This window comes from Tasmannia lanceolata, unplaced genomic scaffold (genome assembly GCF_043159265.1).
Source record: "Tasmannia lanceolata isolate RefF3 unplaced genomic scaffold, GAP_Taslan_0.1 ptg000011l, whole genome shotgun sequence".
Taxonomy (NCBI): domain Eukaryota; kingdom Viridiplantae; phylum Streptophyta; class Magnoliopsida; order Canellales; family Winteraceae; genus Tasmannia; species Tasmannia lanceolata.
The window spans coordinates 24,019,735-24,044,483 of record NW_027518688.1 but is presented as its reverse complement, the minus strand read 5'-3'; the positions used below and the strand labels follow the sequence as shown (position 1 = coordinate 24,044,483).

Sequence of the window (24,749 nt, the reverse complement as noted above, 5' to 3'; positions counted from 1 at the left end):
AAAAAAAAAAAACCTATTTCTTTCTCTTTTTCTATTTTCTTCCTTTCTAGGATCTAATTTTTCTCATAGATGTATAAAATCCAAAAACAGATCAGCTCAGCACGTTCTACTCTCGTAGCTTATGCTCTTCATTTGGACCTGGTAACGTGATCTCTATTTTTCGATCCTTTTGACAGGTAGATTTGCAGAGACAGAGGAAAGACAAAAAAAAAAGAAAAAAAAATGATTTTAATAATAATCCTTAATTTTTCAAGTAATTTGATTTGTACTGTTGTAAACATCTCAGCAGTTGAAGATTTAAAAAAAATGTGGATTTTTTTACGGTTTTTGCCACTTTTGACGTTAGAAATCGGAATATTCCAGAAATCGTAGGGTTTTTTTTAATTCTATTCGAGAATCAGATATTTTACCTATTATTAAACAAATTCGAGTACGAAATGAGAGATTTTGGCTCTTGTGGAGGGATAGATTGGTGAAGATTCTAGAGATCGTTAGGTTTTCTTGTCACGAACTGAGGATTTACGGATTTTTTCTGTTTCGAGTAAAAAACAAGAGGTTTTAGCGGTAGAATTGTGAAGTTCGTGAAGGCATAAGTTTTTCTGTTGGAGACCAGTTGTTTTTGCAGATCGTTAGGTTTTCTTTTCAAGAACTGAGGATTTACGGATCTTTTTTGTTTCGATTAGAAAACGAGAGGTTTTAGCGGTAGAATTGTGAAGTTCACGAAGGCATAAGTTTTTATGTTGGAGATCAGTGTTTTTTTGCAGATCGATCGAGAAGAAAAACAGAGATTTTGGAGGTTTTTATGCTGATTCGAGCGGTGAAAAGCTGAAAACAGTAGTTTAAGTTAGGAAAAACAGACTTTTGGCGAGATTCTGACATATTTTGGCGGAAAATCCGAGGTTCAAGCGGTGAAAATCTGGAAATTCGAGATATCTTCTGCATTTAGTAGCGGAAAGCGAGGATCAAGACATTTTTGGTAATTTCCAGCTTAGAACATCAGATTTTGAATTTGAAATCTGTGTTATTTTTTAAATCAATGATTCTTTCCCATAGAAAATGTGCGAGATTTTAGATCGTAAGCGGTTTTTGATAAGATTCTTACTTTTTTTGGGTAGAAAACCCTAAGTCTGACCTAATCTGGGAACTTGACAAGGTTACAGTGAGAGGCTGAGGTGTCGATGAGGGAGGGGATCTCGGAAAAGATTCTCATGCTTTTTTTTTTTTTTTTTTGCATATATATTTTTTCCCTTGTGCTGTTTTGTCTGATATGAAACCCTGTCAAAAAGCCAGCTTGCCGTCTCGGTTTCTGTCTGTATCGACTTTAGGTTTTCAGACTCATCAAGGGTCGACGTTTGATCTGGTTTTGGTTTCTTGTTAGGTTTTTTGAATTATCCTTCTTGGAAGGTTGCAGTGTCGTTTTCAGATCATTGAAAGGTACGAGATCTCGCTCTCTGTAAGATTTAGAATAGGATTTGGTTAAATGAATGAGGGTGTTTGTTCGATTTTATATGTTTAGATGGGGCATTTACACTGTTTGCATCTACATTACATTCTTTGGTAGCTCGTAAAAACCTAGATTCTTGTTCAGACGAGTGAGTGTATCTACTTGGACTGATGATGATTTCCATCTTATTTTTTGTCTTCTGGTGAATTACTTTGATTTATTTCTTGGTGGATATATAATAGCTGGTAATTTATTATTTATTTACATTTTAGGTTTTTTTTTTTTTTTTTGGGAGGGGGGCTTCATTAATTGCAATTTAGTGAGCTATTGATGGATTGGCATTTCTTTTTTAATTTCTCTGGAGGGTGCGATGGCGAAAGACCAGTGTTTGATCCGTGATATGGAATTCTCGTTTGCAGGTTAGTCAGTCAGTGAATAGGAGTGTGCCATTTGTTGCAGGAAGATGAGAGGAGCTGTGCTTGTTGCTATTGCTGCTTCTATTGGAAACTTGTTGCAAGGATGGGATAATGCTACAATTGCAGGTGATTTGTTCTCTTATTTATGTAACAATGTCTAAAACCACTGGTTCAAACTAAAATTTTATTTCAAATATATGCTTAGATTGAGATTGAGCCCCTAGCTCAATGGTCAAGGTATTGTTCTTCAACCTGGAGGTTGGTGGTTCAATCCCAGCCTACCTATCAAAAAATATATATATTTAGATGTTTCACGGTTTCTGATTTGCATCAAGAGTCTTTTAAGTGTGCAACACTGTCTTTTGGCAACCATCAGCCAGTTATAGTCCTATATATGTAAGGAGTTCTTTGAACTATCATGTGGATTTGCATTATGGGTTGGGCCACAAGTTTTCTTCTTTCCTTTACATTCTTGTGTTTTTACAATAAAATATTATAATTTTTAATACCTTTAAAAGGGAAAAAGAGAATATGTTACTATTAGGCATCAAATTTTCAGCTGTGAAATACTTTTAATTATCTGCAGGGGCTGTACTTTACATAAAGAAGGAGTTCAAGTTGGAAAGTAATCCATTTGTGGAAGGACTAATCGTTGCGATGTCACTTATTGGAGCTACAGTTATAACGACATGCTCCGGGCCCATATCGGATTGGCTTGGTCGGCGTCCCATGCTGATAATCTCATCAGTTCTCTACTTTCTTAGTGGTTTGGTAATGCTGTGGTCCCCCAATGTTTACATCCTTCTCTTTGCTAGGCTAATCGATGGGTTTGGAATCGGCTTGGCTGTAACACTTATTCCTGCTTACATATCCGAGACGGCCCCATCGGAAATAAGGGGATTATTGAATACCCTTCCACAATTCAGTGGTTCTGGCGGCATGTTTTTATCATATTGTATGGTATTTGGGATGTCTTTAATGGATAATCCCAACTGGAGATTGATGCTTGGAGTTCTCTTCATTCCCTCTATTCTGTATTTTTTCTTGACAATATTCTATTTGCCTGAGTCTCCACGGTGGCTTGTAAGTAAAGGGCGGATGCTGGAGGCCAAACAAGTTTTGCAGAGGCTGCGGGGCAGGGAAGATGTCTCAGGTTTGTAATTCTTTAACATGTCTTCAGCAATTTTTTATAGCTTTAATAGGTTATTCTGTTGGATGGCCTTTGGGATTTTGGGTGCTTTGACTTATCTGTCTGTTAGATGGTATCCATGATATATCTGACATAATTATGGTTCCAGAGATTCCTGTTCATTGATTTTATTGTCTGTACATAAGACCCTTTTAGAGACGTCGGGAAATTGCTTGTGTCGATGCATTAGCATTCATACACAATATGTTTTTTTTTTCTCTGAGGAAAATATGGGTTGAGCACTCCGTAGTGTGTCTCATCATGGATGCATACTAAAGACGAGTTCTGGAGCTGCATCAAAAGAAACATCATTCGAAGCTCTATATTTCCTTTTGAGAGATGCTAGCAAAACAGAAACCCGTTTTGCTAAAAAATTGACTTCCTCGTTTTTCTACACGTGCAAAAATCCACATTGTGCCGACCTTTTGATCAATAGATGAAAACCAAGGAAGTGTGGAAATGAACTCTATGTCATTGATCATCTAGAGCACAAAGAAGCCAGATGCATACAAGGACGGATAGAGGAATTTCTCAGAAGTGATTAAAATCTTCCTCATGACTAATACGAATACAGTAATAAATGAAGAATTAAATAATTTTAAACTATTTATTACATGTATTAAAGAGAGTTTGATTTAGTGCGTCTTACAAATCTAAAATTAAAATCTACCCTATGGTGGTAATGCCTGGAATTCATTATAATATGCATTGTCACTGTCTATCGTTCAAAAAATAAAAAAGAAAACTCTATTGTTACCATCTAGTCTACTCTTTTTTGGTAGCTAGATAGTCTGCTTTTGATGTCAGATCTTACCCTACTGTAAAAAATTTCTATCTTTGCCTTCCCATGGTAACTTTTATTCAGTGTTGCATAGATTCGGATTCGTGTGTCGGGATCTCACACGGATTCGAGGTGTCGGATTCGGCAAACCCCAAAAGTAGGATTCGGATTCAGTAATTTTTAAATAAAATAAATTTTCAAAATTAAAAAAAAAAATTAAAAATAAAATAAAATAAAAATATAAATAAATATATATATATATATATATATATATATATATATATATATATATATATATATATATATATATATATATAGCAAAAGAGAAAATGAGAGAATTATTTGAATTTCTCCCAAAATTCTATGAGAATTACACATCACTTTTTTTGACTTTTTTTTAACAAAGGCACCCATTCAACCCACATATTTTTAATCCTACCCCCTCCTTTATGCTTTTTAACAAAGGCACCCATTAAAGCAACATAATTTCAATCCTAACCCCCCTCCTTTATGCTTTTTTAATTATGGAAACCTCTATAGATTGGAGGGCTAGGATGTATGTCCATGTTTCTGCCCATTTTTCCCCTCCACAAATGGTAGGGTTTGGATGATCCAATGGGGCTGATTTTTGGGCCACACCCTATCCATGGAAGGGCCTTCTAGGTGAATGCTTTGGACCCCCCAAAAATGTGGCCCCCCACCTTGTTTCTGCACTCGTGTGCAGAACCCTTTCTTCTCTCTCTCTCTCTCTCTATATATATATATATGTGTGTGTGTGTGTGTGTGTGTGTGTGTGTGTGTGTGTGTTATATATTCATGAAAAATTTGAGGGTAGAGGGTAGGGGCGAGTCTTGTATTAAGAGAGTTGAAGGAGGAACGGGGTCGATGTTTGAGCGTCAAGGCGCTAGGGTTTTTATGAAAAGAGTACAAGTTGTGCTTTCATATAAAAAAAATTAAGAAGAAATACGTTTAAAGGGAAAATATACAGGATTCACATTTCAAAAGAGAGAACGGTGAATTGGATTCGCCCGAAAAAACAGGATTCGTGCGGGACACGGCTATGACAAGAATCTGGGTGTGTCCCATGTGAATCCATGCCTGATTTGGATGCAGAGACGTGTCGACACGGATTCGGCATATGGGGGCAAAGAATCCATGCAACATAGCTTTTATTATGGAGCTATACTATCTCAACACTTTAAAGCATACTTGGGTTCATTTTTTCAAGCTCTTATCAAAGTTAAAAAACCAAAATATGTGAATTCAAAACAATTACTCAAATTTATGACAAGCTGGATTTCTGTTTCTATGCAGCAACTAGGTGGTTATATATTGCATTAAATTGTTACAGAGTGATTAATTTATTCCAGGGATCATGAAGAATAAGGCATGTTTTCTTTCCAGAAATAAAAAAATAGTCATCTCTCTTTTCTTTTCGTCATATTGGTATTAAAACATAGACAACTGTAATACATGACAAGGGATACTGATCATGCCTTGATCTACAGGAGAAATGGCTTTGCTGGTTGAAGGCCTGGGAGTTGGTGGTGAAACATCTATAGAGGAATACATAATAGGCCCAGCCAATGATCTTACTGATGACCATGAACTGATGGCCGACAAGGACAAGATCACGTTATATGGGCCTGAAGAGGGACTCTCCTGGGTTGCCAGACCTGTCACTGGACAAAGTACTCTTGGTCTTGTGTCTCGCCACGGGAGCATGGGAAGCCGAACTATGTCCCTTATGGACCCTATGGTCACTCTCTTTGGGAGTGTCCATGAGAAGCTGCCTGAGATGGGAAGCATGCGGAGCACACTTTTTCCTAACTTTGGCAGCATGTTCAGTACTGCAGATCACAATAAAAATGATCAATGGGATGAGGAGAGCCTCCAGAGGGAGGGTGAGGACTACCCATCTGATGAAGGGGGTGATTCCGATGACAATTTGCAGAGCCCTCTCATCTCACGTCAGACAACAAGCATGGAAGGGAAGGACATGGTCCCACCACAAGCTTCTCACGGGAGTGTTTTAAGCATGAGACGCCACAGCAGTCTCATGCAGGGGAACACTGAGGCAGTCAGTAGCATGGGTATTGGCGGAGGGTGGCAGCTGGCATGGAAATGGTCTGAGCGAGAAGGGGATGATGGAAGGAAGGAAGGAGGGTTCAAGAGGATTTATTTGCATCAGGAGGGAGCCCCTGGGTCACGGCGTGGCTCTCTTGTTTCGCTTCCTGGGGGTGATGTCCGGGAAGAAAGTGACTTCATCCAGGCTGCTGCTTTGGTGAGCCAACCAGCACTTTATTCCAAGGAGCTCTTGGAGCAGCATCCAGTTGGACCAGCTATGGTTCACCCATCTGAAACTGCGGTGAAAGGGCCGAGGTGGATGGATCTTTTTCAACCAGGGGTTAAGCATGCCTTGATGGTTGGGATTGGGATTCAAATTCTTGAGCAGGTAAAAATCAGTATTGAAATACTTTCTGTTAGCCTTTTAAATTATAACAGGTAGAGTAGTAGACTTCGTTGAACTTTTCTTATTTCCAGCATATTGGGTGATTGTGTATTCTTTCTTGCCAGAAATTTGATTTTCTTTTGATGTATTATTTCTTTATATTTTGTTTTAAATTTCCATTTACTGTAGCAAATTGTTTCTTCCTGTTATTTTTTCTTCATCTGTCCTTTTTCTTACCTGTAATCTGCTTTGTGTATGTTGATTCTCTTGCCTGATCCTGGCTCTCTTCTTCCTCCAATGCTATTTCTTTTCTGTGCATCTTTGCTTTTAATCAATATCAACTTTAAAATATTGTAATTTTCTTTTAATTATAAAAGTTTAAGTCAAGGATTCGATCTTTTGGTATGAGCTTAGTTTTGAACACACATCACATTTACTGCTGGACATGAAAGTGATCCTTTTGGAGAGAAAATAGGGAGCGATTTTCCTTTTTTTTAATCCCTTGGGTTTCTTGTGAAATTGGAAATCAAGATTAGGTTCTTTTAATCTTTTTCCTTTTCCTTCATTTTATCTTGTTTAATGCAAGATTAATACCGAATTTGAGTGTTCTTGCATCCCCTTGCAAGAATCGAGATTTTTCGCCAGAGGTCTGCTCGTGCTCCAAAAATTTCGAAGGCGCTTCCGCGCCCACCTGCATCACTCTAGTTTTCTTTCGCTCGCTCCTCGAACATTGCCTGCAACGGATGATCAAGGCACGAAGCCCGACATGCTATTCCATGTATTCATTTCATTTTCCTTTTACTTTCTATAGCTTATTTCTTCCACAATCTCACCCTTGAACATTCCCCTTTCTTTTTCCTTAGCCAACCATTTTCATCAGTTGTTACACCCTCATTTAATCTTATTAGCCATACCTTGTCCCCACACCCCTCCCCGATCCTACATCACCCTCTGATTCTCTTACCCCATATGATAATATTTGGGTCATAGTTGACGGAAATCTGATTTTATTCATTAGAAAGTTGTTTTTTAACTTGGAAATATTGTATGCAACCTTATTGGATGAATTTAATTTCTCTTAAGTTTAGATTTCCTTTGAAAATCCTTGCCGTATCTGGATTGTGCTGATTTGGGAATACATATTGTTGCATTGAGTTGGAACCCATATATTGCTCGTAAATTACCATAAAGTCTTCTGTGAACCTTAGGTTTGCGCTGTTGTCCGTAGTTTTACAGGATTTCCACCAAAAATTTATATATGAAATCAATACGTTTCCATTTCCAACACTACCGAAATTTCAAGGAGGTGTATCCTTTTTGTTGTTGTTTGGCTAATTTGGAAGTACAGGGACAATAAAACTTTCAAGGATAAGAGTAGGAAGTTGGGGAGATTGATAAATAAATATCTATCTCATCCTTTTGGAAAAAATAGCAAGAATGTATCATCTCACTCAACTAAAGAGATACATGCGAATTGGAGGGATATCATTGGGGAAAAAGGATCTAAAGTTATTGTCAAACTCAAATGGGAGCCTAGTCTCCCGCACCCCTCTTCCCTTTTTATCTCCTCCTCCCTGATAGTTGGATAAAACAAAATTTTGATGGAAGCTCCAAAGGGGAGCCGGATCGAGCAAGTGTTGGGGGATTTTCCGTAGTTCTAAATGGTCTAGTGTTAAAGGCTTTCTCAGGGCCATCTGGAGAATGTGACTAATGAGCCGGGAGCATGGGTATTACTTTGTGGCTTAAAGATTTTCGCATCATCATTAATTGGACAACTTCTTATATAAGTCAATTCAACAAACGTGGTATCGTGGGCGAGCAGAAAATCAACTTGGCCATGGAGAATAACTGGGATTATTGGGGAGAATCTAGACCTTCGCATCGAGATTAATCTGTTGATGCAACACAAGTTCAAATCTGCAAATGAGATGGAAGACCATCTAGATTAGGAATAGACAGGGTGGAGCTACTAATCGGTGATGCATTTCCATTGTAGAGTCTGGTCTGAGCTGTATGTCTTTGGACTGTTTGGGTCCTTTGGGATTACTTTTGAGGACTGTAGTATAACAGATAGTGGATCTGTTTGAGAGAATTTATAGGCGTTGTGTTTCTGCGATTGTCATATTGATGAATTATTGTGTAATATTGATGGAGTATTATCCTTGTTTGTCGCAATAAGAGTAGCAGTTACTGTTCCAAAAAAAAGAAAAAGACCTGAGTTCTGAACACCACAAAATGTACCGAACACACATGCAACCCAGCATATATAATGGACATTTTGCATTATGTACAAATGAAGTCGGTTTACTATTGTGATTTGTAGGCCACTTCTCTGCAGGTTGGCCCTTTTAGTTAAGTGTAGGCTGATCCTTTGACATTTTTTAAAATCATGCATCTTTGTATCTTCAATAATTGTGGTTCCCATTTGAAACCATGTTTTAAATGTTTAATAGATACTAACTCCTTGTTTATATGATATGGATATAGCTTTACCTTAGTCACTTCAGAAGCATTATTGTTTGTTTTGTCCACATTATTATGTCTATTTTCCTTTTTTGGCAGTTTGCTGGCATAAATGGGGTTCTTTACTACACCCCCCAGATTCTTGAGCAAGCAGGAGTTGAAGTTCTTCTTGCAAACTTGGGCATTGGTTCAGATTCAGCATCTATCCTTATTAGTGCAGTAACAACCTTGTTGATGCTTCCCTGTATAGGTGTTGCCATGAGGCTCATGGATGTCGCCGGAAGAAGGTAATTTCAATTTCGCTTTCCTTTTTCTTTCCCTGTTAGCATGCACACATGTATTAAAATAGACTAAAAAGAACAGCTCCTATTTCTACAAAAAAAAAAAGGGAAAAAGTAACCTTGCTCAAAATGACCAAAATAACCTTCATGTCATTCCCCGCGACATTGTGGACTCCCCCGAGTCGCCTCCCTTTTCTCTTGGCTGCGTTCCACGTTTTGCCGCTGTGTTTCGTTTTTTGTCCTAGAGAGTCAATAAAAAGTATTGACTCCTTTGACTCACCCCCTCGTGCCAAGTCGACTAGGTTTTTCTTCGACTGTGTTTTGACCTACATCCGCGGTTTGAAACACTGCTATAGACTAATTATGGCCATTAGGGAGAATTCAAACGATTGAATTCAAACACTGCTACAAACTAATATTAGGGAGAATTCAAACGATTGACTTTTTGAGAGATAGAAAGATGATCATTATTAATTTCTGTACCCTTTGTCATGAAGATGGGGAGTCGGCGAGCCATTTGCTTCTTCATTGTAATTTTGCGAGAAAGGTTTGGGGAATGGTGTTGGGGAGGTTTGATGTGCATTGGGTTTTTCTAAGAGGCATTGCCTAGGCTCTAGAAAGCTGGCAATATGCTCCGTGGGGAATGAAGGGGAAAATTCTTTGGAAGCTATCTTTTCTTGCCATTATATGGTCGTTATGGAGAGAAAGGAATGCTAGAACTTTTAGAGGCATTTCTAAAAGTGTTGTCTTTGTTGTTTCAAAAGCAACGGCGTTAACTATATTTTGGGCGAAGTCATTGCCTCTTTTTAATTTTGTATCCGCATTCGATTTATGGTATGAGTGGTTTGAGGTGTGCTGAAGTGTAGAGAGGAGTACTAATATTGTTCAAGCTTGAGATCCTCCGAAGTATGGCTCTTTTAAGCTTAATTTTGATGGATCAAGTTTTGGTAATCCCGGCCCGGCGGGTATTGGAGGGGTTTTAAGGGATGATAAGGGTGACGTGATTTGGTCATTTGCCGGTCCTATTGGGATTGCCGATTTGAACGAGGCGGAAGTGCGGGCTGCTCATCAAGGAATAAAGCTTCTTGAAGGGGAATATCTTAATAATGTTGTGGTGGAAGGTGATTCTATTAATGTTATCCGATGCTTATCAGGTTCTCATAAGTTTCCGTGGAGGTTTGCCGACTTTTTTAATGAGGTTTTTGATATTATCGGAGATTCTCATGTAGCTTTCAATCATGTTAGGAGGTTGGCAAATGAAGAGGCGGATTCTCAAGCTAGGAAGGGGGTTGGTTTGGAGTCTCTGGAGAAATTTGATTTTCTTCCCCCTTGATGCTGTTATTTCTTGAGTTGTATTGTTTATTTCTTTTCTGTAATCTCTGACCATCTCGGTCTTTTTTAATGAATTTTACCATTAAAAAAAAAGAAGAAACACTGCTGAAAGTATCAACATTTGGAAATAAAATTTCAAATTTTGGAAGGGAGATGATATCCACACTTTTTTTAAGGTCACTCACTTTATTAAACACTTCTCTAGTTGGCTATTGACAGTTTTGTGGAAGTTGTAACAACCTTTAGCAGCTAATTAGAAAAGTGTAAATATATTTAGGAGTACCATTTTTAAAATGAGGGCGTTATTGATCTCATTTACCTTTTCAAATCCTAAAGTTCAAGGGTGCAGGGATAATGCACTTAGGGCCCTTTTGGATGCCGAGAAGATTTTGATTTGGAATTCTCACATTTGCAGCCTTTTTTGCGTTGACATTTGGATCCCGATCAAATCGTTGAATTCCAAATTCAGAGACTGACAGTGAAAAAAAAATCAGATTTCCAAATAAGCTGTGAAATAAGGAATTGGAAATCCACAGATCTGGCACTTTCCTTCACCCTCTTGGCTCCTCAGCCTCTCCCCTGCAGCAGGAAGTACCCCCTTCCCTCTCTGTCTCCCTCAACATGAGCTGGGAGATCTATTCTTTTTGTACTCAAAACTCAATTCCAAATCCAAATACAAAATCTGAGGTATCCAAACGGGCCCTTAGGTTTTATGAGGATCTTTGGTTTGGAGAATTGTGTTTCTGCCATACTTTTCTGAGCATATGTCATCTACTATGGATGAGTATCAAAGATAGCTATGAATTGAGTAGGGGGTCGATGGATTGTTTAGCCATTATTTTCTAGATGAAACCTTGAAACAGTAAGAGCATTGCTCGAAATATTGCCTGATACAGATGCATATCCATTGATATGTATCTGTGTTGGTGGGATCTGATATGATATGAATCCCTTATATCAGAGCTCACAAGAAATTGCAAGCATATCGTCTGATACACATGGTGCATCGTCTGATACGACCAATATTGTGCCCATATGACTGATTTGGGGCCGATATTGGGCCATATTGTGTTTTGTTCATGTGAATACCCCAAACTTAATTTTTTTTTTCAATTCTTTTGACAATTTCAAAAGCAGTTTTGCTTGATTTAGGTTTTATGACCTTGACCAGCTTGGATCTACTATATTCTAACATGAAAAAAAAGAGATTTGAATCGTCAATCAACAGATCAATGTCTAATTCACAAAATTTTGAGTATTTCACTTTCAAGGTAAAGCCTGTATTTCTTCTCTCTTTTATGGATTAGTAGTATTACATCAAAAGCATGCATGATTTGTTACTTATGTATGTTTGCGACAAGATTTGGGATTTTGTTGTTATTTGTACTGATTTTACTGTTTTATCTATTTTTTTATTGTTTGAATTCTTTTCACAATTTTTAATTATAGATTTATATATGGTGTATTGTTTGATTGCATTATTCGTTTATTAGGCTAGATATTAACGTATTATTTATATATATATATATATATATATATATATATATATATATATATATATATATATATATATAGAGGAAAATGATTATACGCTTGAAGCGCATTTCCTTAGGCAAGCTTGAAGAGAGAGAACGTTTCTTACTGGCTGAAATGGTGGGCCCAGAACGTTAAAGAAAATGGAACTTGCGGCGTTACGGAGGTGCGTCTTCGACGCACCCTCGAAAAAACAACAAAAAACCCATTAACGTTCTCCCTCTCTCTCGCTGTGTTTTTTTAGGCGAAAAAAAAAACCCAAACCCTCCCTCTTTCTACGCTCTCTCTCTCTCTCCAATCTCTCTCTCTCTGTATGCACTCTCTCTCTCTGTGTGTCTCTGTCTCTCTCCAACAGATGTGTCTCTCTCGAAACCCTCTTTCTACGCACGCACTCTCTCTCTCTCTCTCTCTCTCTCTCTCTCTCTGTAACGTTGTATTGTAGGTTTAAAAACAACAAAAACCCCATATTGAAGAACGCGAAGTCTCTCTCTCTCTGGTCTTGATCGTTCTTTATCTTGTGGAATCTCTGGCTCTCTCTGTAACGTTCTCTCTCTCTCAAGCTGTTTTTTTTTAGGCGAAAAAGGAAAACCCAAACCCTCTTTATACGCATTCTCTCTCTCTCTCTCTCTCTCTCTCTCTGTGTGTCTCTGTCTCTCTCCAATCTCTCTCTCTCTCTCTCTCTGTACGCGCTTCAAGGAAGAGGGTTTGGGTTATTTGAGGGAAAAAAAACACAAACCCAATTTTCAATTTTCAATTGTGTTTTATCATTTGGGATTTCGATCAAGACTCTCTCCTTTTCTCTTTCGATATTTTTTGGATCTGTAATCTCCTAATAGGGACTTTCCCTTGGAGCACTTTCCTACTTAGGTGAGGTTGCTCAGCTGGTAGAGATGGGGAATCCTTCTGGCGTTGGTATTCTTGGAGACAAGTTCGATTTCCTATCAAACATTAATGGCACGTGTTGGACATCTAAGGGAGAGCGGATTTTACCCCTAACACATGGCGTATGTGTATGGTGATCAGAGCCATCGATTTGCTAATTCACAACCAATTTTGTCCCAATACTGGATTGAGATTGTACATGATTAATCAAGATTTGCAAATATGAATCCAAACTCAAAACATTGTGGGTCCCAAAATAATTTCTCTTCTAGCATTTATTTGTACATTTAGGCCGTTTTTGGCAGCCATATATTTTTATTTTCGGGTAGAATATTAGCTTACTAAGGCCATGTTTGGCAGCATGGATTTTTTTTTTTCATGGAATATAAGTTTCTCAAGCTGTGGGAGAGGGCCAAGGAGGGTGAGATGGGGACATAATATAAAGGGCATGACAGTGGATTAGTGATTAATTAATGAAATCATCTGAGATTAGTCAGAAATCAAAAACTCTTTAGAAGCCATCCTCACAAGTGAAATGACAGCCAAATCCAGTGTATCTATGGCTTCGTGAAGGGCCCACTCTAACGGTATTTTCATTGGAACCCCCATAAAGGGTGTAGTGCTTCAAATCATTTCCCGTTATTTGCAGTTGTGTCTGGAGTCTGGATTATGGACAGATCAGCTCATTTATTGATTCATTTCGCCTTCTCAAAGAAAATTTGTTCATTTTTTATTGGGTCTTCAATTTATGAGCTGATGAAATTGTTATTGATGTGGGTTGCCAACACTCCCAGTAGATGGAGAACTTGAAGGAAGCATTTCTAGGTAATCGACAGTTCAAAATACTAAGTCTAGACACTATATAGATGGTGTCATGGTAATGTCGCAAAAAGAGATTGCTTGGGGTCTCAATTTAAGAGCTGCAGAGAGTGCTATTGTTTTGTGTGTCGCAAACGTCCCAATAAATGACAAGTGGGCTCTCAAAACCCTAACACCATGTTTGATCAGATGGCGGTAAGTAGGACCCTATTGATTTCCTCAGCTCTGCTCTCCTGAAATGTCATCATCCAGGAAAATCTTTCCAGTTTTACACTTCAATATCTTTTTCATGCAATTTCAACCTATATTGAGTGGCAATGCAAATTTAAAACAGCAAAACCAAAAAGCATAAAGAGGTAATTTTTGAATGTGCACCCATTTTATCACTCCCCAAACATTTTCCTTCCATACTTGCATAGAACAGGACTTTTGAGGTATAAAAACTCGGAAACCCAGCAACTCAATTGAGAAATCCTTAGGTACTTCATGTTAAAAAGTTGTAAGCTGAATGGAAACATCAAACCATTTCAAACTGAAATGCCTACTTCAATTGCAGCCACAAACAGACATAATCAGTGCCAATACAGCCAAAACTGAAAAGTGCTCTCCAGTAACTGAGAATTAAAGCCATCGGCGGACACTAAGAACAGAATAGAACAAGTTTGGCCCTCCAGCCTAAGAAATAAGGAAATAAGACTTCTAGGTATTGGTGGCTCTAGTGTAAATCTGGTGGCTGGAGTGAGTAGAAATCATCGTGATCGAACCTCTTGCCATTAGATCTTTGATTGCTGTCCGAGCGAGTGATCCGTTAACCTGAAAATGACATGCCAAACAGCTTTCTATTACTCAGTCATTGCGAAAACATGGTTATTTCAAAGTTTCACATTAATGCAAAAAAATATATTGAAAATACTTGCTCTTCTAAATTCTAATACCAACCTTTGGAACAGCTTTTCAAAAAAAAAAATATACCTACCTTGGAAACCTCTGCTTAATTGACAGGCAATATACTGGAATAGCAATGGATATCCAAGACATTCCCTATTGGTCTTTGACATCTTTTTTTGGGAACTGTAACAAACTACAACATCTAATTATAAAACTGTAAAGAAAGTAGTGTCATTGTTAAAGCATGAAAGTGCATAGAAGTCACTTTCCTACAAATGTGATGCTTTTGATGACACACTGGAAGTGACTCTCTCTCACTCCCTCCCTCTCTCACTTTTCAACTTAGAACTATCTCTCTCACTATTCTTAGAATTATCCTCTTCCCTGCTGGAAATTGACTTCCAATCTCTCTCTCTCTCTCTCTCTCTCTCTCTCTCCCACATATTTAATTCTTCTGTGTCTCTTCCTCCCTCTCATTTTTCAACTTAGAAATATCTCTCTCACTATTCTTAGAATTATCCTCTTCACTAGTTGAAAGTGACATTTCTCTCATTAATTTTCTTAGTGTGTAAGATGGGGTTAGAGAGACAGCTACCAGATTTATGAACAAATTTACACTGTGACATGTTTCTTCTGACCTCATCATTCTCAACAAGCTAAGGACTAAAGAGGGGTGCAAACTGCAAAGTCGGTGGGAAGCAATACTATAAAGTAGGAAACATCCCAGACTGAAAATGAATCACCAACATGTCATGGGACCCACAACACATGGCCTCTCCTACTGTTTCTTCTTTTTAATTAGAGCCACGCCTTGTCGATAACTTCCTTTTTCTGAGTGTTCTATTCTATGTCTCAAAAGGATTTTTCTTTTTCGCCTCAAATAACCCAGGGTTGATAACAATGTCACAGATGTAAAAATAAAAGTAAAAGTATATTAGCAAAGTACTGACCTAACTTCAGGGTTGATAACAATGTTGCGAACCAGCTGAAATACACAGATTCCTACAGCAGCCCCAACCGCCGCAAAGAACGGAAATACCTTCACATACCCACCAGTCCCTATTAGCAGATTACAGATCCAAAAAATATCGAAAGAGAAAAGGAGAGAGTCTTGATCGAAATCCCAAATGATAAACCACAATTGAAAATTGAAAATTGGGTTTGTGTTTTTTTCCCCTCAAATAACCCAAACCCTCTTCCTTGAAGCGCGTACAGAGAGAGAGAGAGAGAGGGTTTGGGTTTTCCTTTTTCGCCTAAAAAAACACAGCTTGAGAGAGAACGTTACAGAGAGAGCCAGAGATTCTACAAGATAAAGAACGATCAAGACCAGAGAGGGAGAGACTTCGCGTTCTTCAATATGGGGTTTTTGTTGTTTTTAAACCTACAATACAACGTTAGAGAGAGAGAGAGAGCGTGCGTAGAAAGAGGGTTTCGAGAGAGACACATCTGTTGGAGAGAGACAGAGACACAGAGAGAGAGAGAGAGTGCATACAGAGAGAGAGATTGGAGAGAGAGAGAGAGAGAGCGTAGAAAGAGGGAGGGTTTGGGTTTTTTTTTTCCCCTAAAAAAACACAGCGAGAGAGAGGGAGAACGTTAATGGGTTTTTTGTTGTTTTTTCGAGGCTGCGTCGAAGACGCACCTCCGTAACGCCGCAAGTTCCATTTTCTTTAACGTTCTGGGCCCACCATTTCAGCCAGTAAGAAACATTCTCTCTCTTCAAGCTTACCTAAGGAAATGCGCTTCAAGCGTATAATCATTTTCCTCATATATATATATATATATATATATATATATATATATATATATATATATAGAGAGAGAGAGAGAGAGAGAGAGAGAGAGAGAGAGAGAGAGAGAGACCTATTGGTGCGCTTAAGCGGGACCCAAACATTTAAACGAATGGGAGGCGTTATAACAACTTAAGCTCACCAAAAAATGGTGAGCTTAAGAGCACCAACAGTTTTCTCATATATATATATATATATATATATATATTCTTCTATTTTATTAACATATGCTATTTATAATTGTTATTGAGCTAGATCTACATGTAATGAGCATGACCGACATATTTATTGCATTTTTCTTTTATCTGCAATATTTTTTAAAATTTAACCTATTAATGAGTATAGCCTTATTCTTGTCTATTTTACTGCTTTTTAACATTGAGGCATGTTAGTACTTATGCAGTTATGTTATTGTTTTGCATTCTTTATTTTAAATTGATTATTTATTTAATTAAAATAGTTCCCACCCTACCAAGTTGAAGGGAAAGTTTTATAAGACAGCTGTGAGGCCAACTATGCTGTACCGCTCATAATGTTGGGCCACCAAGAAGCAGCATGTGCATAAGATGAGTGTAGTGGAGATGCGAATGCTTAGATGGATGTGTGGCCACACAAGGTTAGATAGAATTAAAAATGAAGACATCCGTAAAAAGGTGGGGGTGGTACCAATTGAGGAGAAGATGAGAGAGCACCTGATGGGGACATCAACGAAGGAGGAGGATTTAAAGTTTACAAGCGAAGAAAGAATCGTGGGAAGGAGAATGACTGATTTTTGCATGAGAGATGACGTTCACACATGCCACATGGCGTCCACCCTATGTTGACATTTTTTTCTTTTAGTTGTTTTTGTTAAAGTATAAAAGATATATAAAGATATATAACGCCTTTCTCCAACAGCTTAAGCTTTTGGAGAAGTTGGTTAGTTAACATGGTATCAGAGCCAAAGGTCTCGAGTTCAAACCTCTCGGATAGCAAAAATCCACATGGGATGGCTGGCCCAAAGTGGGACCACATGTGCCACGTGTTTGCGAAGTGGGCCACATATGCGGGGGAGTGTTCAAGTATAAAAGATATATAACGCCTTTCTCCAACAACTTAAGCTTTTGGATAAGTTGGTTAGTTAACAGTTTTTATTATTATTTACTTTCTATTTTCGTCATTTTATTTGTAGCCTATTTTTTAGGCGTCAAATCTCATCCATTTGGCGTGTTTTGGTATTATTAGAAAGGTTTTTCAATTACCTATCTAACTGGCCCAAGATCACATGATTTGGATGCGTTATGAGCAAGTTATAAGTGTTTTTAAGAAGTGATATAGGTCTATTACGAGATTACTATTTTCGGTAAGTTTTTATCTTTATTTAGTTTTGCTTTAGATTAGATGAATGATTGAGATTAGTTTTTAACTTAAGGTTATCTTCTAGGGTTTCTTTTCATATAAATACATCTTATGAAAGCAATGTAAAAGAGACTTTTGAATATTGAATAGAATTGAGAATTTTTTGTGAGCTATTGTGGCTTGAACTTCTTCTTCTCTTCTCCTCTTGGTGGCTTGGAGCCATTTTTCTCTCATCTATTATCTTCTATTATCTTCTATTTCTTCAATCAAATCATCGCAAACAAGGTTAGTAAATCAGATTTTCTTTTTTCTTTGTTCTTGAAACCCAAAAACTAGAAAACCCAAAATCCATAGATCTCCCTTGTTCTCCAAGACCTTGTCATGAGATTTTGAGGGATTGTTTTTATGATTAAACCTCACCCTAAACACCCAAGAACCCTAACTTTAAACCCCTTTTAGCCTTGTTGCAATTTTCAACCTTTTTCAAGCCCTAAAATTAGTTTTAGTAAACCCTAGCCTAAACCTACCACCAAATCAGAGCCTTTTTTTTTTTTTTTTTTGAATGGTAACAGAATATATTAAAAGAAGACTGAGGAGGTCCCCCTTACAATATAACGACACACTTACAAGCCACGAGGATCTTATACAACCCCAGAAAAGTCACTTAGGGCGAAAGAAAATCAAAAAGTTCAAGAACCTGCTTCGATACTCCATCTTTTGCCAACTTATCTGCCACAGCATTAGCAGATCTTCTCACATGCTGAAATGGTACCGGACATCCTTCTAAGAGGTCTTTTATCTCATCAAAGAAATGAAGGAATCTCCACGGAGTACACCTAGGTCCCCTAAGCCATCGTATAACATTAAGCGAATCACCCTCTACAATACAACTGCCTAATCGATCCCTATCCAAACTCAAAATGCCTTGGTGCATAGCTCTTACCTCCGCTTCATTCGAATCTGCTGTTCCAATTGGCACAGAAAAAGCCTTAATGACCTCACCGACACAGTCTCTCAATACACCGCCGATCCCAGCAGGGCCAGGATTACCCAAACTTGAGCCATCGAAATTTAATTTTACTAGCCCCTCAGGGGGAGGGCACCAAAGTTGAGAAGTTACATTAATAATCTCCTGACTATTACATACTACGCCCCAACCCTCCCACAAGTCGAAGGCCGAAACAAATCGGAAGAGCGGAAGAGCCCAAGCCCAAGAGATAGTAAGAGAAATGGCCTTGATGAATAGAAAATAAGGAGATTTAGCTTTCCCTTCGAAAACTCTAGCTTTCCCTTCTAAAACTCTAGAAAATAAGGAGATTTACCACAAAATCAGAGCCTAAACCCTAGATTAACCTTTCTTTTACCTTCTAAACCTTAACCTAAGATTTGGACAGCAGTATTAAACCAAAATCTCATATTTGTCAAATTATCTGATGAGGACATCAACGAAGGAGGAGGATTTAAAGTTTACAAGTGAAGAAAGAACCGTGGGAAGGAGAAGGACTGATTTTTGCATGAGAGATGGACGTTCACACATGCTTACATATACCACATGGCGTCCACTCTATGTTGACGTTTTTCTTTTAGTTGTTTTTTATTATTTACTTTATATTTTCGTCATTTTATTTGTAGTCTACTTTTTAGGCATCAAATTTCACCCGTTTGGTGTGTTTTTGGTATTATTAAAAAGGTTTTTCAATTACCTATCTAATGGGCCCAAGGTCACGTGATTTGGATGTGATTTGAGCAATTTATGAGTGTTTTTGAACGGGGTATAGGTTAATTACGGGATTACTATTTTTGGTAAGTTTTTATCTTTATTTAGCTTTGCTTTAGATTAGATGAATGGTTGAGATTAGTTCTTAACTTTAGGTTATTTCTAGGGTTTTTTTTTCTTATAAATACATCTTAAGAAAGCAATATAAGAGACTTTTGAATATTGAATAGAATTGAGATTTTCTTTTGTGAGAGCTATTGTGGCTTGGACTTCTTCTCTCATCTCCTCTCCTCTATTATCTTCTATTTATTCAATCAAATCAGCACAAAGAAGGTTAGTAAATCAAATTTTCTTTTTCTCTTTCTTCTTGAACCCTAAAATACAAAAACCCAAAATCCATAGATCTCTCTCGTTCTTCAAGATCTCGTTTCGAGACTTTGAAGGATTGTTTTTATGATTAAACCTCAGCCTAAACACCCAAGAACCATAGCTTTAAATCCCTTTTGAGGCTTTTTGAAAATTTGCACCATTTTCAAGCCCGAAAATCCTTTTAAAGATCCATAGCCTAAACCTACGATCAAATCAGAGCCTAAATCCTAGATTAACCTTTCTTTTACCTTCTAAACATTAACCTAAGATTTGGACAACAGTATTAAACCAAAATTCCAGATCTGCCAAATTACCGAAATACCCCTACAACCCAAAACTGGACCGTTTTGAGCCTTTTACTGTTGCTGGACATTTTTTTGTTTTTATTCATTGGATATTATTATTTTCATGCTTGTGTGACATCTATTTCATTGGTACTTGCATTAGCTTTTTAGTTCTTTTAATTGGTTGCATGCGTAGGCCTAGTTTCAGTTTAATCTTTCTATTATCAATTCATCTAACGAATGCTTATCGCTTTCATTGATTTGTGTAAAGTTAGTTCATGGTTAATTACAATATTTGCAATAATTTATGCTATTTAAGTCTCATTATTACTGTTGCCTATGGATTAATTAAGCGTTAATATGCCCTAGGTAAGTTGTTAAGTGTTTTTTTAAGTTTTCGCGTAAGCCCTAAATTGTCCTAAAGTCTTAGTCCCATTAGGAGCGTAGGATTTTCCCTATTCTCGGTATTGTCCTGCATCATTATCAAAATACCCCTACAACCCAAAACTGGACCGTTTTGAGCATTTTACTGCTGCTGGACATTTTTTTTGTTTTTCTTCATTGGATATTATTATTTTCATGCTTGTGTGACATCTATTTCATTGGTACTTGCATTAGCTTTTAGTTCTTTTAATTGGTTGCATGCGTAGGCTTAGTTTCAGACTAATCTTTCTATTATCAATTCATCTAATGAATGCTTATCGCTTTCATTGATTTGTATAAGGTTTAGTTCATGTTTAATTAAAATATTTGCAATAATTTATGCTATTTAAGTCTCATTATTACTGCTGCCCATAGATTAATTAGGCGTTAATTCGGCCCTAGGTAAGTTGTTAAGTGTTCTTTTAGTTTTACTCGTAAGTCCTAAATTGTCTTGAAGTCTTAATCCCACTAGGAGTGTAGGATTTTCCCTAAATTAGGTATTGCCCTGCATCAGCACCGCTTAAGATGGTTTGGACATATCCAACGTAGGCCTTTGGATGCTCCTGTGAGAAGAGGCGACTCGTGCCAAATTGATGGAGTAAAAAGAGGTCGGGGCAGACTGAAAACAGCTTGGTAGAAACAGTGAGGAAAGACTTAATAGCTAGGAACATAACAGAGAACATTACCTTGGATAGGATAGAATGGAAGAAAATGATCCACGTAGAAGAACCCAACTAGAACCAGGATTAGAGCCGGTAAGATTCCTTTTTCCTTCTTCATTAATTTTTTCTTAAGGATTCATTTAGCCGACCCCAACTAGTTTGGGACAAAGAGTTTAGTTGAGTTGAGTTGAGTTGTTCCCACACTTTTATTTCTAGTAGTAAGAGAAAACTTGACAGCAAACAGATAATACGCTAGCTCACACGACCATATTTTGATAATGGGGCGAATTCCCTTTGTTTTACACTATCTGAATGGATGCTGAGTGCTTTTTGGGAATTGTAATAGCCTTTTACAGCTGGCTAATCAATGTAAAACAAGGTAACTTCACCCCATTATCAAAACATGGTCGTGTGGATATCTTTAGCTGAAAATTATCAAATCATCATTTTTAGTTGTAGTAATTATGCCAAAAATCATTAGAAATAATAGTATTACAAAACATTGGTCGAAGCATTTCATATCGCCTGGTTTTCTTAGACTGTGAGAATCCGTATTACCCGATTCAGACATATACAACCGTTCATATTGTTTAGGCCTCCACTGATACCAATATTTTGAGCCTTGAATATGAATACATATGTTTGCTTTAAGGGGCCCATATTCCACCTTTCAAAGATGAAACAAGGATTTGGGCGCTGAATTCTCAAGGATCCTTTTCAGTCATTTTTTTTACTTCTCCTGTGGTTGTTAGTAGTTCATTGTCCCCTATTGCCCGGGTTGAGGTCCTCTGGTCCCTCCTCAAGTCTAGGGTATTTTGTTAGACAGTGATGACAAAAATTGATAGGTGTGATATGCATATGCTCCAGAAGAAAATATTTAGATTGTCGAGTAAGTTGTAATCTTTGTAAAATGAGGAGTCTGCTGATCATTTTTCATCCCTTGAATGGTGATGCGTAAGTTCTGTAGGGCGCAACGGTAAGGTTGCTTCATTTTGACCTGGTGGTCACGGGTTCGAGTCACGGAAACAGCCTCTCTAGAAAGCAGGGGTAAGGCTGCGTACATCTAGCCCTCCCCAGACCCCACAATGGCTGGAGCCTCGTGCACTTGGCCGCCCTTTGAGTTGCTTGGGTTTTCTAGAATCGGTAACATCTATGCTGGGGCCACGCTCTTTGGGGATATTCGAATGCTTTGGAGAGTGTTACCTTTGCTGTTATGTGGCACGATTGGGATGAAAGAAATTTTTTCACAGAAACAGCCTCTTTGCAAAGCAGGGGTAAGGCTGCGTACATCTAGCCCTCCCCAGACCCCGCAGTGGCAGGAGCCTTGTGCACTAGGCTGCCCTTTGAGTTGCTTGGGTTTTCTAGAATCTGTAACATCTATGCTGGGGCCATGCTCTTTGGGGATATCGAATGCTTTGGAAAGTGTTACCTTTGCTGTTATGTGACACGATTGGGATGAAAGAAATTTTTTTTGAACGAAAGAGTAAATCTATTGGCTTGATTATAATAGAAACCAAAATCTCTATTATGAGATGGGGTTGTACTGAGAAGATTTTCTGGGTTTTTTTGGTTGAGTTCATTCTTAGAAATTGGAATGCAATATTCACAAATAGGGCATGGGTAATCAGAGCAGAACCAATGTGGACGGTGGACCCCCTCCTAATTATATTGAATTTGATTCTGATCGTAGTTCACGTGGGAGTGCGGTCCGACCATAGTGTATGGCGTGTTTATACTTTATAGATAATGTGGGACTCGTCATGGAGGCCTTTTTTGGTCACATTGGGAGAATGGATTCTAACTCTTCAGAAAATCTGTCTGATAGTTTGATTGTGGAGGGGGATTCAGAAAGTGTCATGTCTTAGGCTAAGAGATTGTCCACAGTCCATGGAAATTAGCTCTGTTTATAACTGTAGGACCTCTGTCAGTAAGTGTAGGACCTCTCACATATGCTCTCAACTCTCCTATATAGACAGTAGCTTTGCTCAATAAATAAAGGGACTCTGGTGATTACTGGCACTTTTGGCAGTTCCATAAAAATTTTGGGTGGTTTCCATCTATAGCTTTCTAAACAGGGAGGCATGGATGAATTTCCTTATTCCTCATAACATCAAATCCATTGGTTTCTTTAACTTCCACTGTAATTACTAATATTTTGTTTCTCATGCAGGCGGCTACTGCTCACAACAATCCCAGTCTTAATATTATCGCTGATTATTTTGGTTGTGTCAAACATGTTGTCCCTGAACTCTGTTGTCCAAGCTGCAATCTCCACTACCAGTGTTGTGGTCTACTTCTGCACCTTTGTTATGGGCTTCGGCCCGATCCCAAACATCCTCTGCTCGGAGATCTTTCCCACCAGTGTCCGTGGTGTCTGCATTGCCATATGTTCACTCACAATGTGGATCGGAGACATCATCGTTACCTACACACTTCCTGTTATGCTGAATTCTATCGGCCTCGCCGGAGTCTTTGGAATCTATGCAGTGGTTTGTGTGATCTCATGGGTGTTTGTCTATTTGAAGGTTCCAGAAACCAAAGGCATGCCCCTTGAAGTCATCTCCGAATTCTTCGCAGTGGGGGCACGACAGGGTTCCAGAAACTGACCCAAATGCGTTGAGATTGGAATTACATATGGTGTGTGGGGATTTCTGGCAATGTGGGCTATCTCGTTGATCTTCTGGCCCGAAATGATACTGGTTGTGTTTGGAATTCAAAGAGGAAACCAATTGCCAGAAAGGTATGATTCAGAAAAAAGGATTGGGAAGGGGATCCTCTTTCTTCGTTGAGGTGTTTGAAAGCATGGGAACTTCCATTTCTTTCCCCGGTGTTATATCTGGTTTGTTGTTATTGTTCTCTCTTTTCTGTTTCTTATTGGTTTTCTTTGGCCGAGTCCATTGCTTCGCTTTAAACAGGAAATCGTTCTAGAATAGAGGGTTAGCTGGATTCTCACCGGTTTCACCCATTACTTAAGGAGAGTGGAGATGTCATTGACATGAGGGATCCCAGTTTCTCCAAACAAATACTCTTGATCTGACTCTCTGATGCCTGAGTCACAAACAAATACTCTTGGCGACAAAGAATTATCTCGGGATATATTCTTTTCTTATTATTTCGGGTTTATATTGAGAAAAAATGATAAAAATAAAGTTATTTAAAAATTATAAAATAAAAAATATCGTGATATTATTGCGATATTATGACAGGAAATGAAAATATCCTTATATTTATTAATGCTCGAGGTTTTATCAGAATGCCGTGATAAAATCGCTATATTTTTAAAATATTAGAGATATTTCTCAGTCTGATGCCATCTTCCCTGTTTCATGGCTCCGGCTATCCCTCATTTTGCGGGTCATGCAAGAAGGACGGAAAGTAAAGGGGGACCCTCCGCCCTTGCTGTGTGACCGGATACATGTCTACTACATTTACACTGCTTGTGTGGGAATTCAGTTATCCTTTATATTTTTTAATGTTAGGGTGGTTAAATGGGGAGATTTCAGGGGCATATACCCTTCAATTCAGTTATCCTTTATATTTTTGAATGTTAGGGTGGTTTAATGGGGAGATTTCGTGGGCGTATACAATTAGGCTGAAACATGGCCTACAATTAGGCTGTTACCTGCTAATGTATTATTAGATTTTGAAGTGCCTAGCTCTAAATACAGATTAATTTTGGAATTAAGTTG

The 24,749-nt window shown here is 38.1% G+C and overlaps 1 protein-coding gene across 4 annotated transcripts; it reads left to right on the top strand.

The window, feature by feature from the left end:
• On the top strand, window positions 1-23,972 carry TMT1 (tonoplast monosaccharide transporter1). Of its 4 annotated transcripts, XM_077390821.1 has the most exons (8): window positions 1-141; window positions 765-976; window positions 1,379-1,434; window positions 1,864-1,986; window positions 2,447-3,013; window positions 5,339-6,285; window positions 8,845-9,032; window positions 23,231-23,972. In XM_077390821.1, exons 4-8 carry the CDS (start codon window positions 1,908-1,910, stop codon window positions 23,664-23,666), a joined length of 2,217 nt encoding a protein of 738 aa, XP_077246936.1. In that variant the 5' UTR covers window positions 1-141; window positions 765-976; window positions 1,379-1,434; window positions 1,864-1,907; the 3' UTR covers window positions 23,667-23,972. The 4 variants fall into 4 exon arrangements, with proteins under 4 accessions (XP_077246936.1, XP_077246937.1, XP_077246938.1 ...); XM_077390822.1 differs by lacking the exons at window positions 1-141; window positions 1,379-1,434 and having other exon boundaries at window positions 225-976; XM_077390823.1 differs by lacking the exons at window positions 1-141; window positions 765-976; window positions 1,379-1,434 and adding an exon at window positions 1,463-1,592.
• Window positions 23,973-24,749: the final 777 nt, after the last annotated feature.

Bases quoted from the DNA above. Each gene is read 5' to 3' on its own strand.
- TMT1 (XM_077390821.1), top strand. From the start codon at position 1,908: ATGAGAGGAGCTGTGCTTGTTGCTATTGCTGCTTCTATTGGAAACTTG. The intron at 1,987-2,446 runs GTGATTTGTTCT...AATTATCTGCAG, and splicing joins GGATAATGCTACAATTGCAG to GGGCTGTACTTTACATAAAG. The intron at 9,033-23,230 runs GTAATTTCAATT...TTTCTCATGCAG, and splicing joins ATGGATGTCGCCGGAAGAAG to GCGGCTACTGCTCACAACAA.